Genomic DNA, 18,865 nt, shown 5'->3' with positions numbered 1-18,865 from the left:
TTCAGATCATTTGCCTATTTTAAGATCAGATTATTTGTTTTTTTCACTGTTGAGTTCTTTGAGTTTCTTATATATTCTGGTTAATAATCCCTTGTCACATGAATAGTTTGCAAACATTTTCTCCCATTCTGTAGGTTGCCTCTTCAATCTGTTGTGTCTTTTGCTGTTCAGAAGGTTTTAGCTTGACATAATTCGATTTGTCTATTTTTGCTTTAGCTGCCTGTGCTTTTGAGGTCCTACACAAAAGTTTTACCAAGACCAATGTCCTGAAGCATTTCCCCAATGTGTTTTTTCTAGAAATTTCATAGTTTCAGGTTTGATATTTACGTCTTTGTTCTTGATGTCTTTGTCAAAAATGAGTTAGCTGTAAATGTATAGATTTACTTCTGGGTTTTCTATTCTGATACATTGGTCTATGTGGCTGTTTTTATGCCAGTACCGTGCTGTTTTAGTTATACCTGTGGAGTATATTTTGAAGTCAGATAATGTGATGTCTCCAGCTTTGTTCATTTTGCTCAGAATCACTGTGGCTATTCAAGGTCTTTTTTGGTTCCATATAAATATTAGAATTACTTTTTCTGTTTCTGTGAAGGATGACATTGGTATTTTGATAGGGATTGCATTGAATCTGTAGATTGCTTTGGGTAGTATGGACATTTTAACAATATTAATTCTTCCAATCCATGTACATGGGATATATTTCCATTTTTTGTGTCCTCTTCAATATCCTTCATCGGTGTTTTATAGTTTTCATTGCAGAGATCTTTGACTTCTTTGTTTAATTAATTCTTAAGTATTCCATTTTTATAGCTATTGTAAATGGAATTGATGTCTTGATTCCTTTTTTCAGATTGTTTGCTGTTGGTATATATAAATGCTACTGATTTGTGAGTCCTGATTTTGTATCCTGCCTCTTTACTGAATTCATTTATCAGTTTCAAGTTTTTTTGGTGGGGTTGTTAAGTTTTTCTAAGTATAAGATTATGTCATCTGAAAACAAGGACAATTTGACTTATTTTTTCCAATATAAATGCTCTTTATTTCTTTTTCTTGCCTAATTGCTCTAGCTAGGATTTCCAATACTATGTTGAACAAAAGTGGTGTACATGGGCATTCTTGTCTTGTTCCAGATCTTAAAGGAAAGACTTTCTATTTTTCTCCATTCAGTATAATGTTAGTGGTGGGTTTGTCATATATGGCCTTCATTTTTTTGAGGAATGTTCTTTTTATGCCTAATGTGTTGAGAGGTTTTTTATCGTGAAGAGATGCTGAACTTTGTCAAATGAGTTTTCCACATCTATTGAGATAATCATATGCTTTTCATCCTTCATTTGTTAATGTTATGTGTCACATTTGTCACATTTATAGATACGTGCATGTTGAACCATTATTGCATCCCTAGAATAAATTTAGCTTGTTCATAGTGAATAACCTGTTTGATGTGCTGTTGGATTCAGTGTGCTAATATTTTGTGGAGGATTTTTGCATCAATACTCATCAGAAATATTGTACTGTAATTTAATTTTTTGGGGTGGGGGGGGCCTTGTCTGATTTTGATTTTTGTATGGGCCCAGGGTAATGCTAGGCTTATAGGATGAGTTAGGGAGAATTCCCTCATCTTCAATTTTTGGAAATATTTTGAGATAAATTGATATTAGTTTTTCTTTTAAAGTTTGGTAGAATTCAAAAATGAAGCTATTTGGTCCCTGGCCTTTTGTTGTTGGGAGGCTTTCTTATTGATCCAATGTCTTTACTTATTATTGGTCTATTTGGTTTTTCTATTTCTTCATGCTTCAAACTTGGAACATAGACAAACTAACTTGTCTGCAGACCACCAAAATTTGTAACCAGACATTCCATGTAAAAGCTTCTGTGAATGGAGAATTTTAACTCAAGAATTCCAGCCACTGACATGACCATCAATTCCCCTCCCTCAAGTTACCTGTGACTGTTTTCCTTTATGGGGAGAGAAGGTGCACAAGAGTGAGCACCAGGCAGTCAAAATGAGTTTATGTTAATAAATTGGCTTCTGTTCTATAATTACTTCTGTGAGTCCAATTGCCATGGATCAGCCTCCTTAGGCAGTATCTTTGCTGAGTGTCAACAACATGAAATACTGTGAACCACAGGACTTTCCACAAGGTGGCCAGTAGAAGATATCAGCTGCTTCTCTAAAAGAGATCTTTATGAGGGCCTCTAACTGAAACAAGTGCTACATCAAATACCTCTTGAAAAACTCCTCAGCTCTAGGGCTGAGGAAAAGCAAGGACTGAGAGAAGACGCATAAATGGGGGCCGAGTGCCTCCACATGAGCACCTCACTCATGAATTGCCTGTATCTTCCCTGCCTGTTGTGTAGGCCCAGCAATGAACTTATTTTGTGTGTGCTGGGGAAGGACAGAAGGGCAAGGCAGACTTGGATATCACAGCAGGATCTGTTATGGGGCTTGTCTTCCTCTCATAGCAGCTCTGGGAGGTGGATGTCAGCATCTTCATTTTACAGACAAGAAGCTGAGGCATAGACATACATATTGCATGAACTAGACAAAGCCACAGAGCTAGTAAACAAAATTTAAAATTTGGTCCTGGGCAGCACATTCCCCAACTTCAAACCATGCTATAAGGCTACAGTAACCAAAGCAGTATGGTACTGGTACAAAAACGGAAACATAAACCAATGGAAGAGAATAAAGAACCCAGAAATGAAGCTTCACACCCACAGCCATCTGATCTTCAACAAAGTTGACAAAAATAAGCAAGGAGGAAAGAACTCTCTATTCAATAAATGGTGTTGGGATAACTGGCTAGCCATAAGCAGAAGATTGAAACTGGACCCCATTCCTTACACCATATACAAAAATCAGCTCAAGATGGATTAAAGATTTAAATACAATACCTTAAACGATAAGAATCCTAGAAGAAAACCTTAAAAACACCATTCTGGACGTTGATCTTGGGAAAGAATTATTGGCTAAAAGTCCTCAATAGAAATTGCAACAAAACCAAAAATTGACAAGTAGGACCTAATTAAACTAAAGAGCTTCTGCACAGCAAAAGAAATTATCAACAGAGTAAACAGCCTACAGAATAGGTGAAAGTATTCTCAAACTATGCATTCAACAAATGTCTAATATCCAGAATCTACAAGGAACTTAAATAATTCAACAAGCAAAAAAAAAATTTAAGATGGGCAAAGGACATGAACATTTCTCTGTTTGTGTGTGTGTGTGTTTTGTTGTTGTTGTTGTTGTTTATTTGAGACAGGGTCTCACTCTGTCACCCAGGAAGGAGTGCAGTGGCAAAATTATCGCTCAGTGCAGCCTCAATCTCCTAGGCTCAAGTGATCCTCCCACTTCAGCCTCCTGAGCAGCTGGAACTACAGGTGTGGATCACCACACCCGGCTAACTTTTTTGTTTTTTGTAGAGACAGGGTTTCACCATGTTGCCTAGGCTAGCCTTGAACTGCTGGACTCAAGCAATCTGCCCTCCTCAGCCTCCCAAAGTGCTGGGATTACAGGCATGTGTCACCACACCTGGCTGACACTTCTCAAAAGAAGACATACAAGTGGCCAAAGAACATACGAAAAAATGCTCAACATCACTATCATTAGAGAAATGCAGATCAAAATCATAATGAGATACCATTTAACACCACTCAGAATGGCTGTTATTAAAAAGTTAAAAAAACAACAGATGCTGGCAAGGCTGCAGAGTAAAAGGAATGCTTATATGCTATTGGTGGGAATGTAAATTAGCCTAGCCACTGTGGAAAGTAGTCTAGATATTTCTCAAAGGACTTAAAACAGAGCTGGACATTTCTCAAAGAACTTAAAACAGAGCTACAATTTGACCCAGCAATCCCATTACTAGATATATATCCAGAAGAAAATAGATTATTATACCTAAAAGAAACATGCATTCATAAGTTCATTACCATGCTATTTACAACAGCAAAGACATGGAACCAACCCAGGTGCCCATCAGTGGTGTAATAGATAAAGAAAACGTGTACCAAAACAGAGATATAGATCAATGGAACAGAACAGAGCCCTCAGAAAGAACGCCATATATCTACAAGTATCTGATCTTTGACAAACCTGAGAAAAACAAGAAATGGGGAAAGGATTCCCTATTTAATAAATGGTGCTGGGAAAACTGGCTAGCCATATGTAGAAAGCTGAAACTGGATCCCTTCCTTACATCTTATACAAAAATTAATTCAAGATGGATTAAAGACTTACACGTTAGACCTAAAACCATAAAAACCCTAGAAGAAAACCTAGGCATTACCATTCAGGACATAGGCATGGGCAAGGACTTCATGTCTAAAACACCAAAAGCAATGGCAACAAAAGCCCAAATTGACAAATGAGATCTAATTAAACTAAAGAGCTTCTGCACAGCAAAAGAAACTACCATCAGAGTGAACAGGCAACCTACAAAATGGGAGAAAATTTTGCAACCTACTCATCTGACAAAGGGCTAATATCCAGAATCTACAATGAACTCAAACAAATTTACAGGAAAAAAACAAACAACCCCATCAAAAAGTGGGCGAAGGACATGAACAGACACTTCTCAAAAGAAGACATTTATGCAGCCAAAAAACACATGAAAAAATGCTCACCATCACTGGCCATCAGAGAAATGCAAATCAAAAGCACAATGAGATACCATCTCACACCAGTTAGAATGGCAATCATTAAAAAGTCAGGAAACAACAGGTGCTGGAGAGGTTGTGGAGAAACAGGAACACTTTTACACTGTTGGTGGGACTGTAAACTAGTTCAACCATTGTGGAAGTCAGTGTGGTGATTCCTCAGGGATCTAGAGCTGAAAATACCATTTGACCCAGCCATCCCATTACAGGTATATACCCAAAGGACTATAAATCATGCTGCTATAGAGACACATGCACACGTATGTTTATTGCGGCACTATTCACAATAGCAAAGACTTGGAACCAACCCAAATGTCCAACAATGATAGATTGGATTAAGAAAATGTGGCACATATACACCATGGAATACTATGCAGCCATAAAAAATGATGAGTTCATGTCCTTTGTAGGGACATGGATGAAATTGGAAATCATCATTCTCAGTAAACTATCACAAGAACAAAAAACCAAACACAGCATATTCTCACTCATAGGTGGGAATTGAACAATGAGAACACATGGACACAGGAAGGGGAACATCAGACTCTGGGGACTGTTGTGGGGTGAGGGGAGGGGGGAGGGATAGCTTTAGGAGATATACCTAATGCTAAATGACGAGTTAATGGGTGCAGCACACCAGCATGGCACATGTATACATATGTAACTAACCTGCACATTATGCACAGGTACCCTAAAACTTAAAGTATAATAATAATAATTAAAAAAGAAAATGTGGTACATATACACCATAGAATACTACAGAGCCACAAAAAGCATAATGAAATCATGTCCTTTTCAGGAACATGGATGCAACTGGAGGCCATTATCCTAAGTGAATTAATGCAGGAACAGAAAACCAAATACCTCATGTTCTCACGTATAAGTGGGAGCTAAGCATTGAGTACACATGGAGATAAAGATGGTAACAATACACACTGTGGACTACTAGAGAATGGACAAATTAAGTGGGGCAAGGGCTAAAAAATTACCTATTGGGTACTATGCTCATTACCTGAGTGATGGGATCATTCATACCCCAAACCTCAGCATCACGCAATATACCCATGTAACAAACTTGCACATTTACCTCCTGAATCGAAAATAAAAGTTGAAATTATAAAAAGAAGTTTGAGCCTGGGTCGTCCTAACTCCAAAGTTCACATTCTGCTCATGCTGGCCTGGGGACCGAGGCACCCTTCCCATTTGAATGACAGACCTCCTCCACCCCAACATTTGCTCCAAATAAGCAACGTTTGTGTTCTAGGAGGTCCAAGCTCATGCTCTGCATTCAGGAGGACACAAGCAGAGGCCCCCACCCTCCCCCTGCCCTGTGTGGGTCCATCCAGGCATGAGAATTGCTCCTTGGTATCCACTCTGTATTCAGAACATCAGGCCTCTTCCTTATCAGGGACACAATCACAATGTCCCTGAGGCCTTCCTGGTGCCCACTGGAGGAGCCAGGACAATCAGACCTATGTGTCTGAGCCATGGCAAGCCCTGGTTCCTTTCAGGGCTGGGGCCTGGGGCAGCTGTGGTCTTATGGAGAGAACCTGGGCTGGGCATCAGAATTCCAGGGATGGAGTGCCCAGCCTGTCTGTCTCAAGATGTGTGAGCCCGCTCAGGCCACTCAATTCTCTGAGCTTGGTTTCTCAATGTGCAAAGTGGAATGCACAGTAATTGGGTCCTACCCAAGGACGCACATGCAGCTATGCTTCCAGGATAACTGGAGAAACTCAAAAAGGCAGAAAATTAAATACAGATGTGAGGTGACTCAAATTAAACTGATACTTTTCCAAAATTCAAGACAGATCTTTGTGCAGTTCACATTTGTTCTGGCATCAACTCATGCCAGAAGCCTTCATATGAAAGGCAACTAATGCTAGGAAGGACGGCAGCATTTTGTTCCCAAAGGCCAACTTCAATTCTGCCTGGCTGAATGACTTTCCTCATCTGTTGCATAGCAACCTCCCTTTCAGGTGCATGCTTTTCCTCAGCACTTCCTCTGTAATGTCTCTACAGTGAAATGTAAACAGGTTCAGGAAAGGAGGTTTAAAACACCATTTTATGTTTCCTGCTCCCAAATCTGTATCTCCTCTACTAACTTGGCCTATGATTTTTAGACCCATAATGCAACTGCCTATCTCCATTCTACAATTGGAAATCTCTCAGTACATTCAAAATTAACATGTCTCATATTGATATCTTATAATGTATCCTTCTCACAAACATTATGTATTCCTTCACTTGACTTTTTCAACTCAGTGAATACCACCGACATACATTCAGATTCCCAAACCAGAAATTTATGAGTCTTCCATCACTGCTTACTTTACCTGATCTCCTATCCCATATTAAAAATACCACAAAATCCTTAATATTCTACCTCAAATATATATCAACTTATCTCTATATCATCCTAGTTGAGGCCACTGGCATAAGAGTCTCTTAAGTGACCTCCCTACTTCAAATATTTCCCCTTCTACAATCAGTTCTCCACAGAGTACCTACAGCAATTGCTTTAAAGTGTAAATCATATTTACAAAGCAAATGGAAGGCAAAAAAAACAAGAGTTGCAATCCTAGTCTCTGATAAAACAGACTTTAAATCAACAAAGATCAAAAAAGACAAAGAAAGGCATTACATAATGGTAAAGGGATCCATGCAACAAGAAGGGCTAACTATCCTAAATATATATGCACCCAATACAGGAGCACCCAGATTCATAAAACAAGTTCTTAGAGACCTACAAAGAGACCTAGACTCCCACGCAATAATAGTGGGAGACTTTAACACCCCACTACCAATATTAGACAGATCAACGAGACAGAAAATTAACAAGGATATTCAGGACTTAAACTCAGCTCTGGACCAAGCAGACCTAATAGATATCTACAGAACTCTCCACCCCAAATCAACAGAATATACATTCTTCTCAGCACTACATAGCATTTGTTTTAAAATCGACCACATAATTGGAATTAAAACACTCCTCAGCAAATGCAAAAGAATGGAAATCAAAACAAACAGTCTCTCAGACCACAGTGCAATCAAATTAGAAATCGGGATTAAGAAACTCAATCAAAACTGCACAACTACATGGAAACTGAACAACCTGCTCCCAAATGACTACTGGGTAAATAACGAAACTAAGGCAGAAATAAATAAGTTCTTTGAAACCAATGAGAACAAAGAGACAATGTACCAGAATCTCTGGGACACAGCTAAAACAGTGTTAAGAGGGAAATTTATAGCACTAAATGCCCACAAGAGAAAGCAGGAAAGACCTAAAATCGACACCCTAACATCACAATTAAAATAACTAGAGAAGCAAGAGCAAACAAATTCAAAAGCTAGCAGAAGACAAGAAATAACTATCTTGTTACAGAGACACGAAAAACCCTCCAAAAAAATCAATAAATCCAGGAGCTGTTTTTTGGAAAAGATTAACAAAATAGACTGCTAGCCAGACTAATAAAGAGGAAAAGAGAGAAGAATCAAATAGACACAATAAAAATGATAAAGAGGATATCACCACTGATCCCACAGAAATACAAACTACCATCAGAGAGTACTACAAACACCTCTATGCAAATAAACTAGAAAATCTAGAAGAAATGGATAAATTCCTGGACACATACACCCTCCCAAGACTAAACCAGGAAGAAGTCGAATCCCTGAATAGACCAATAACAAGTTCTGAAATTAAGGCAGCAATTAATAGCCTACCAACCAAGAAAAAGCCCAGGACGAGGCAGATTCACAGACAAATTCTACCAGAGGTACAAAGAGGAGCTGGTACCATTCCTTCTGAAACTATTGCAAACAATAGAAAAAGAGGGACTCCTAAACTCATTTTATGAGGACAGCATCATCCTGATACCAAAACCTGGCAGAGACACAACAAAAAAAGAAAATTTCAGGCCAATATCCCTGATGAACCTCGATGTGAAAATCCTCAATAAAATACTGGCAAGCTGAATCCAGCAGCACATCAAAAAGCTTATCCACCACGATCAAGTCAGCTTCATCCCTGGGATGCAAGGCTGATTCAACACACACAAATCAATAAACGTAACCTATCACATAAACAGAACCAATGACAAAAACCACATGCTTATCTCAATAGAGACAAAAAAGACCTTCAATAAAATTCAACACCCCTTCATGCTAAAAACTCTCAATAAACTAGGTATTGATAGAACATATCTCAAAATAATAAGAGCTATTTATGACAAACCCACAGCCATTATCATACTGAATGGGCAAAAGCTGGCACGCTTTGACAACTGGCACAAGACAAGGATGCCCTCTCTCATCACTCCTATTCAACATAGTATTGGAAGTTCTGGCCAGGGCAATAAGGCAAGAGAAAGAAATAAAGGGTATTCAAATAGGAAGAGAGGAAGTCAAATTGTCTTCATTTGCAGATGACATGATTGTATATTTAGAAAACCCCATCGTGTTAGCCCAAAAATTCCTTAAGCTGATAAGCAACTTCAGCAAAGTCTCAGGATATAAAATCAATGTGCAAAAATTGCAAGAATTCCTATACACCAATAATAGACAAGCAGAGAGCCAAATCATGAGCAAACTCCCATTCACAATTGCTACAAACAGAATAAAATACCTAGGAATACAACTTACAAGGGACGTGGAGGAACTCTTCAGGGAGAACTACAAACCACTGCTCAAGGAAATAAGAGAAGACACAAACAAATGGAAAAACATTCCATGCTCATGGGTAGGAAGAATCGATATCATGAAAATGGCCATACTGCCCAAAGTAATTTGTATACTCAATGCTATTCTCATCAAGCTACCATTTACTTTCTTCACAGAACTAGAAAAAACTACTTTAAATTTCATATGGAACCAAAAAAGAGCCTGCATTGCCAAGTCAATCCTAAGCAAAAAGAACAAAGCTGGAGGCATCATGCTACCTGACTTCAAACTATACTACAAGTCTACCGTAACTAAAACAGCATAGTACTGGTACCAAAACAGAGATATAGACCAATGGAACAGAACAGAGGCCTCAGAAATAACACCACACATCTACAACCATCTGATCTTCAACAAACCTGACAAAAACAAGCAATGGGGAAAGGATTCCCTGTTTAATAAATAGTGCTGGGAAAACTGGCTAGCCATATGCAGAAAACTGAAACTGGATCCCTTCCTTACACCTTATACAAAAATTAATTCAAGATGGATTAAAGACTTACATGTTAGACCTAAAACCATAAAAACCCTAGAAGAAAACTTAGGCAACACCATTCAGGACATAGGCATGGGCAAAGACTTCATGACTAAAACACCAAAAGCAATGGCAACAAAAGCCAAAATTGACAAATGGTATCTAATTAAACTAAAGAGCTCTGCACAGCAAAAGAAACTATCATCAAAGTGAACAGGCAACCTACAGAATGGGAGAAAATTTTTGCAATCTATCCATCTGACAAAGGTCTAATATCCAGAATCTATAAGGAAGTTAAACAAATTTACAAGAAAAAAACAAACGTAAGAATATGAACAGATACTTTTCAAAAGAAGACATTAATGCGGCCAACAAACACATTTTTAAAAAGCTCATCATCACTGGTCATTAGAGAAATGGAAATCAAAACCACAGTGAGGTACCTTGTCACACCAGTCAGAATGGCGATCATTAAAAAGTCAGGAAAAAACAGATGCTGGAGAGGATGTGGAGAAATAGAAACACTTTTACACTGTTGGTGGGAGTGTAAATTAGTTCAACCACTGTGAAAGACAGTGTGGCGATTCCTCAAGGATCTAGAACCAGAAATACTATTTGACTCAGCAATCTCATTACTGGGTATATACCCAAAAGATTATAAATCATTCTACTATAATGACACATGCACACATATGTTTATTGTAGCACTATTTACAATAGCAAAGACTTGGAACCTACCCAAAATATTATAAATCATTCTACTATAATGACACATGCACACATATGTTTATTGTAGCACTATTTACAATAGCAAAGACTTGGAACCAACCCAAATGCCCATCACTGATAGACTGGATAAAGAAAATGTGGCACATATACACCATGGAATACTATGCAGCCATCAAAAAGAATGAGTTAATGTCTTTTGCAGGGACATGGATGAAGATGGAAACCATCATTCTCAGTAAACTATCCCAGGAACAGAAAACCAAACACCATATGTTCACACTCATAAATGAGAGATGAACAATGAGAACACATGGACACAGGGAGGGGAACATCACACACTGGAGCCTGTTGGAGGGTGGGGGCAAGGAGAGAGAGAGCATTAGGACAAATACATGATGCATGCGGGGCTAAAACCTAGATGACAGGTTGATGGGTGCTGCAAACCACCATGGCATGAGTATACCTATGTAACAAACCTGCACCTTCTGCACAGTTATCCCAGAAATTAAAGTAAAATTTTAAAAAATGTAAATCGAATCATGTCATTTCCCTGCTTATATCTCCTATTGCCTTCCCATTGCAATTAGAATAAAAGTCAACTCCTAACCCTGGCCAAGCAATGGCTTTGGCAGGGCTTTAACCTTCTCTCCCTTCTGTTTTCTTCATCTCCGTTCCTCACCATCACTTCATTTCAACTATTAATAACATTCTTCAATAAGAATTCTTGCTTCCTTAGGTCATGCAATTTGATAATATAAATATCTTTTTAAAACAGTGATATTTTTATTGACCTGTAACATGCAATTCTATATAGAATTCCTATGCTTGTTATAAAAATGCAACTTTGTTGACAAATAATCTATTGCCCTCGTTTCAACCAGAAAGCCTCATCTAAGTTCCCTTCCCCCATGTACAGGAATTCTGGATGTTCATTTTTCAATTCCTGTCCTGATCTGGCTCCTCATTATTATCCACATCGGCAGCCTCAGCCTATGCCACTTTTCCCATCTTTTTCCATTCTCCAGCTACTTTGAACTTCCTTCATTCTCACCTCAGCGCCTCTGTACTCTCATTTGTTTTGCCAGTAATATGCTTCTCCCCACTCTTCATCTGGCTCTTACACATCCTACAGAAATTGACTTAATATCATTTTCTCATAATGACCTTCCCTACCCATCTGGACCCTAAATTGGGGCTTTACTACAGCTAGCGTGACCATATATCCCAGTTTTCCTAGGACAGTACTGGTTTGTACCTGTTGCCTTAGCAAAATTACAAATAGCACCTTCATTTACTTTCAAAAGTGACACCACTTGGTCGATAAATTATATGATAAACTCTAAGTAGAGGTCCAATACATGCAGAGAAGTAGTAGAAATCAGGCAGAAGAGAGGAGTAAGAGGAATGACAGGAGGATGTAATAAAATTTTAAGTGTAGGAGGGGTGGAAAGATGCAGGAAGAGGAGAGATTATAAAGGATAATAAAGATTGAGAAGAGGAGATGAAGGACTAAATACAGAGAAAAGAGAAATGGGCAAGCTGAAGAGCAAGCAAAAGGACAGGGATGCAAAGAGAAATAATAGTTGAGATAAAGTCAAACTTCAACTGTAAGTGAATATATTAAGGATTCTCAACTCATTAGAGTGCAAACATAAAACATGATGTTATTTTTTCCGTTGACTGTTCTCCATCTAAGAAAGTTGAAAACATGCCCTTTACACTTGCGTGGGTTGGCCACATCCTATTAGTTGGTGGTGATATTATTAGAATGATCTCATATAATTATATACTTATAAATATAGTAAATATATGTGCCATGTAAGTCAGTCACATTTATTTTACAATTTGATTTTTGAACTTCATGTAAATCTCAGATCTCCTTGCCTACCTCAGGTCATGCTAGATCAGGCTGTGACTTCAAGATCATAACGCGTAAAGGAGATGAAGACGTCAAGGACTGTACATTCCCTCCCTTTGTTGTCCTCCCTTCTAGACACTTACTTTCCCCTCTGTGGTGTTGTGGGATATGGAAAGACAAAAAAAGGGACACGCAACTCTTTACTCAACTGGATGAATTTTCCAGTCCCACTCTCTTATTGATGTAACTTCTTCCTTAGACCACATTTGAGGCTTAACGAGAATGGGTTGTAATTATACTAATGCCTTATTGATGAGGGGCTCACCTCAATGTAACCTCCCTAAACATTGAATACCTTGCAAGATTTGGTCACCACTCCCCACTGTCCTCCAACTGGTGGCTTTCATATAGCATCGCTCTATTGTGTGTGCCTTTTAGCTATCCACCCACATACTGTGGCAGTACTAGAAAGACTATGGCCCTCAATCGCATCTTCTCTCAGTTATCAATGCTATGACAGTCCTATAAATCCTCTTTACCAGGCAATTCCCACAATGTCATCTTTCCCCATTCTCTTTTGTGCTACTCAACTAATATGGGATCAAATCAATAAGTACATAGGCTAATCAGACATATAACTGAGGAAAAAATATGTCTGCCATTCTCAGAGGAAATCTTTATTTTTATAGTAATATTCATTTCTAATTTAATTTTGTTGTGGTCAGAGAATATACTGTTATCAATCTTCTAATATCCATCAAATCTGTAGTGATGTACACTCTTTTATTCCTGTTACCAGAGTTTTCTCTTTCTTTGTTCCTTGGACATTCTCTCTAGGAATTTATAATTTTTATTAATCTTTTCAAATTATCTCTGATAAAATATATACTTTATATTCATCTCTGATAAAATACATATATATGTTTTGGATATGGAGTCTTGCTCTGTCACCCAGGCTGGAGTGCAATTGCACGATCTCGGCTCACTGCAACCTCCTCCTCCCGGGTTCAAGCGATTCTCCTGTCTCAGCCTCCCTAGTAGCTGGGATTACAGGTGTACACCACCATGCCTGGCTAATTTTTGTATTTTTAGTAGAGAGGGGTTTCGCCATCTTGGCCGGGCTGATCTCGAATTCCTGACCATCACCTGCCTTGGCCTCCCAAAGTGCTGGGTGATTAACATCTTATTTACAAATATGTTATTTCATTTATAAATATTTGGAGGCATTTACAGATATTTCTAGATACTTCATGTTTATTTCTAATTAAATTTTGTTGTGGTCAGAGAACATACTCTGTAAGATTTCAAACTTTTGATATTTATGGATACATATTTTATGGTACAGAATATAATTTACTTTGATGAGCATTCCATGTGCCCTTGGAAATAATAGGAATTCTTCAGCAATTAGGAGTAGTGTCCTATAAAATGTCAATTACATTAATTTGGATGACAGTATTATAGAAATATTTTAAATCTTTACTGATTTTTTTTAGTTCTTCCATTAATTACCGAGAAAGGAGTGATAAAAATCATCAATTATGGTTTTAGATATGTCTCTTTCTCCTTTCAGATCTGTCTGCATTTGTCTCATAAATTTTGAGGCTCTGTTTTTAGACACATATATATTTAGCATTACTATTTATTAATGCACTATCTTTATACCCCTATCTCATGTGATATTCTTTTTCTTGGTCTAGTTTGTCTGATATTTATATAGCCAAAACAGTATTCTTAGGTTTGTATTTTGCTTTTTCTTCATTTTATTTTCAATCTATTTAAGTTTTTATATGTAAATGCATCTCTTTTTGTTAGCAAATAGTTGGGCCTTGCTTTCTTATCCTATCTAATAATCTCTGCCTTTCTATTGGAGTGTTTAGTCTCTTTCTATTTAATGTAATTATAGATGCGATTCAGTCTGTCATTTGCTATTTGTTTTCTTTTTGTCTCATTTGTTTATTATTCCTCTGTCTCACATTCCTTACTTATTTGGGGATAATCAAACACTTTTAGTATTTTATTTCAATACCTCTATTGTCTTTTTTTTTCAAGGGCAATTCACATTTATTTCTTGATGATGCTGACTAAACATACTTCAAACACAGCAGAAGGTAAAGAGTCTGTTCTGTAGGTAAAGCTGTTTCTTGCCAACAGCGAACAGTGGTACATGAAAAGTAACTTGAGCATCGTCTTCAAGCTGAGGCCCCAACTCTGGGCAAACAGCTGGCGAGTGGACCTGGTCCTTCTGGCCTGGATAGGGGCCTCCAAGGAACTACTTTTTCTCATACTTTTGCTTGATGTGTTTCCGTAGCTTCCCCTCGCTGATGTGCTGGTAGATCTCGTCCGCGCCCTGATGGAAGACTTGCTCGAAGAACAGGACGCCCACAGCGATGGTGAGGGCGAAGGTGGAAGTCCTGCGGAACAGCAGGGAGTACAATTTCGCAGTCAACGTCGGCATCGCCATGTTTCTTCCTCTATTATCTTTTTAATAATAAATTTTGGTATTAATTTTAGGGGTTGCTCAAGGGTTACCATATGCATCTTTAACTTATCACAGCCTATTAACGTTTATATTTACAACTTCACATAAAACATAATACATTTACAATAGTAAAAATTCATTCACATCTCTCAATTGTGTAGTTATGGACATATATTTTATTTCTACATTCATTATAGACTCCACAATAGAATTTTTTTGCTTTAGTTTTCCTTTTTATAATTAAGAGAAAATAAAAGATAATATTTTATGCTTACCTACATATTTAACATTTCTGCTGCTCTTTATTCCTCATTGTAGATAAAAATTTCCATTGAATCTCATTTTCCTTCAATCTAAAGAACTTCATTTAGCATTATTTGTAGTACTATTCTGCTGGTAACAACCTCTCTTAGTCTTCACTTCTCGCAAAAGATTTGTATTTCACATTGATTTTTCAAGTACATATATAATATATATATGATATAAAATGTTGGTGTAACAATTAATTTTTTCGTTTTGCACTTTACGTATATTGAAGAAAAGTAAGGCAGCAGTATTGTTTTGGGAGTAATGTAAAAATTCTATTCTAGCTCTTGATTGCTAAATCTAAATCCTCCTTCCTCCTCTTTCATGTTTTTCTGACTTGGTACTAGGACTAAAAACCTAAGCATTAGTGCTTTCCAGATGCACAACAATAGGCCACCAAAACCAAGGGCCTCTATTATCCCTGAGGCAACCCTGGCCCCCCTGTTGTCATCCAATTAGGAGATAAGAAAGTAGCTTAGATTATCCAGGAGGCAGATGCAGAGAGGGAAAGGGATGGGGAAGGGGACTCACCCATCAGCTATTACACACATTGTTCTGCAGGGAACTGATATCACCTGCCTGGCGACTTGACTTAACATTTCCTTGTACCTCCACACCTTTCACAGAGGGTTGAGGAGCCCTAAGGAAATACAAAAGATTGGAAACACGGTGTCAACACTGCAGGACCAAGGTAAATTCACCTTAGAACAGACAGACCAGACTAGGAGGCAATGCAACATTTTCTGCCAGTTCTAAAGGATCATTTTATCCAGCTTCTTTCTGAACAGTCTGATCAGTCTGTCCTAAACCAGAAACAAATATTCAAGATCTTCTATGCTCTTGTTCAGTAGATTTAATGGATTTAAAAGAGCATATGCCTGCCATGCAGAACACGGGAATGACAGTGATGATGATGATGAAGCTGAAGATGATGATGAAACCGAGGAACTGGGGAGTGATGAAGATTATATTGATGAAGATGAGCAAGAATATTTGGAGATTCTGGCTAAGCAGGCAGGTGAAGATGGAGGTGATGAAGATTGGGAAGAAGGTGATGCTGAAGAGACTGCTCTGGAAGGCTATTCCACAATCATTGATGATGAAGATAACCCTGTTGATGAGTATCAGATATTTAAAGCTATCTTTCAAACTATTCAAAATCGTAATCCTGTGTGGTATCAGGCTCTGACTCACACAGTCTTAATGAAGAACAAAGAAAACAGTTACAAGACATAGCAACTCTGGCCAATCAAAGAAGAGCAGCCCATAAATCCAAAATGATTGAGAAGCATGGAGGATACAAATTTAGTGCTTCAGTTGTGCCAAGTTCTTTGAATTTTGGAGGCCCAGCACCACGGATGAATTGAGTTATCTCTTTCTTTCCTGCTGTGTGATTGCAGTGAAGAGCTTGCGTTCCTCCTAGTAGTGGCTCCAGAACTGGTTCATGTTATCTATTCTAAACTAATGATCAATAGATGGAAAAAACAAACAAACAAACAAACAAACACCAACAACCCCAGGAGATGGGACCTGATCATGGAACCTGGCACTGGAAAAGAAACCAGCGGGATTTGGGGGGTGGGGAGATCTTACCTTAGGTACCTTAGGGGGCATATTTTCTTTATTTTTTGAAGAAAGTAAGATCCTGACTCTGAAGCTTTAAAGTGACACTGTGGAAATCTGAAACAAGAGGGGATGTCATGAAGGCAGCTTTTCTTTTTCTGAGGAAAAAATAGGCATGGGCTACAGGACTATTTAAAATGTTTCATTTACAGTATAAAGCTCAAAAGTAGATGTAATGTTTACACCCGTGGGTATTTGTCCAATTTCTATCTCTTCCTCGCCATTGGGTATCTATTCTTTATATGTAAATAAGATAAGGTAATCTGATAGCCTTATTCAATCTTCATCATTTTCATTCATCGTTGTTCCTGTGTAGATTATTGGACACTTACTGTAGCACTACATAACTGATTATACAAATCTGTAAATGAATTAGCACTTTCATATTAAAACAAGGCTGCTAGCCTATGTATAAAATAGCAAAATGTTTTCTGTTTATAAAAAGATGTAATGGGGTGGGGAGGCATGGGTAATTTCAAGTTATTAATTTAAAAATGAACTAGCAATTTTATACCTGGTGACTTTGTGTGACACTCACCTCTGATAGTGACTTGAATTTGGTATGTAAAAATGGGTTAGTGGTATTTCATTGCTGCTAAAAATGACGACTCACTCTGTGTCCTGTTTTTCTTAAAGCTGTCAGTGTACAAGTGGGTATTTTAATACCAGACCTTACTATAAAAAATAAGAAAGGTGGTATCTAGAGCATGTAAATTGGATATAAAGTTCTACTCTTAAAAAGTTCATCTAAGAGTATGGCTAAACATCTATATATGCAGTCTATTAAAAGAACTTAGTTCGGCTATTATGTCTTGATTTGATTGCAGTTTTTTCCTAATTAAAACATTTTTTTCCTCACTGGCCTGCTTTTAATCCCATACCTAGAAGAGTACAAAATGCACACTTAAAAAAATTGATATCTAACACTTACCTGCTCCCCCTTCCCCATCTCTTCTACTCCTCTTGTTGATTGTGGTATCTAATCTTAACTAGATAGGCTGACGGCACACGGTTCCCTTCAAAAACCACTATTGATACCACTGCAAAAACAAGCCAGCAAAAAGACAGTGTAGAGAGGTTGGCTTGCTTCCCTCTCTTCCTAACTGCGTGTTGAAAAATAAGCCTTTATTGATCTTAAACATCTGTCAGATGAGTCATACTTTGGGTTATTTTTTATATACATGTATACACAAAATATTTCAAATTGAAAGCAACATCTTAATGGATTCAAAACTATTACAAGCTGTTGTCTAAAACAGATGAGAAAATTTATAACTGTAAAAACAAATGCACATACTGATATTTAAAATGCATAATTAAGAAAACCCATTGGTGTTGTGTTTTTCTTGTATACCAATAATTAAGCCACTACTGTCAGCACTGTTTGGTTTTCCATTTTAACGCTGAAGAAGTGAAAGTATTTCCTATATTTGTGAACTTACTACTAAAATCTTGGCAAAAAAAGAAAAAAATTGTCTAAAATGTGTGGGTGAAAACTGTTAATCAAGTGTGTTTCTACTCCCCCCCCAACCCCCTGAAAGTTGGACCCCAACTGTATACCCTAGGTTGCTTAAGGGGATTTCACTATTATATAAAGTCAGTAAAAATGAAATGGTTGTATATATGCAACACTGTGTACAGAGGGGAGATAATGAATAGTATAAAAGAAACATTCTCACCTTCCTTTACCTTTTGTTCCCTAACACCTAGTCTTCTTTTTAAATGTTCAGACTTCACTGCCTTTTGAATTCATAATTGTAATTTTCACATTATTGTTAATGGAAAATCATATCTAATAAAGGTTTTAGTTATTCTCCTGCAAAGTATGAAAAAAGAAAAAAGAAAAAGAAAAGGACAGAGAGCTCTATGCTAATGAAGGTGCTGGGTAAGAGTGGGTGGTGACTCTCGGGAGAAGAGGGAGAAAAATGGGCCTGCTAAGGAAGTTTAGTCAAAACATAGAAAATCTTAAAGGCACATGACACAGAGTTCTATGTTTATCCTATAGGTGATA

The 18,865-nt window shown here is 37.6% G+C and overlaps 1 protein-coding gene and 1 pseudogene across 1 annotated transcript; one reads left to right on the top strand and one right to left on the bottom strand.

Moving 5' to 3' along the window:
* Window positions 1–14,679: 14,679 nt before the first annotated feature.
* On the bottom strand, window positions 14,680–14,907 carry LOC742582 (cytochrome b-c1 complex subunit 9-like). Its single transcript, XM_054676292.1, has one exon. The coding sequence runs from the start codon at window positions 14,905–14,907 to the stop codon at window positions 14,716–14,718; it is 192 nt and encodes a 63-aa protein (XP_054532267.1). The 3' UTR covers window positions 14,680–14,715.
* A 1,158-nt stretch (window positions 14,908–16,065) lies between these two features.
* On the top strand, window positions 16,066–16,698 carry LOC100608262 (importin-7-like; annotated as a pseudogene).
* The last annotated feature ends 2,167 nt before the right edge of the window (window positions 16,699–18,865 follow it).

Source organism: Pan troglodytes, chromosome X, assembly GCF_028858775.2.
Source record: "Pan troglodytes isolate AG18354 chromosome X, NHGRI_mPanTro3-v2.0_pri, whole genome shotgun sequence".
Lineage (NCBI taxonomy): Eukaryota > Metazoa > Chordata > Mammalia > Primates > Hominidae > Pan > Pan troglodytes.
This window is presented reverse-complemented; position numbering and strand designations above follow the sequence as displayed.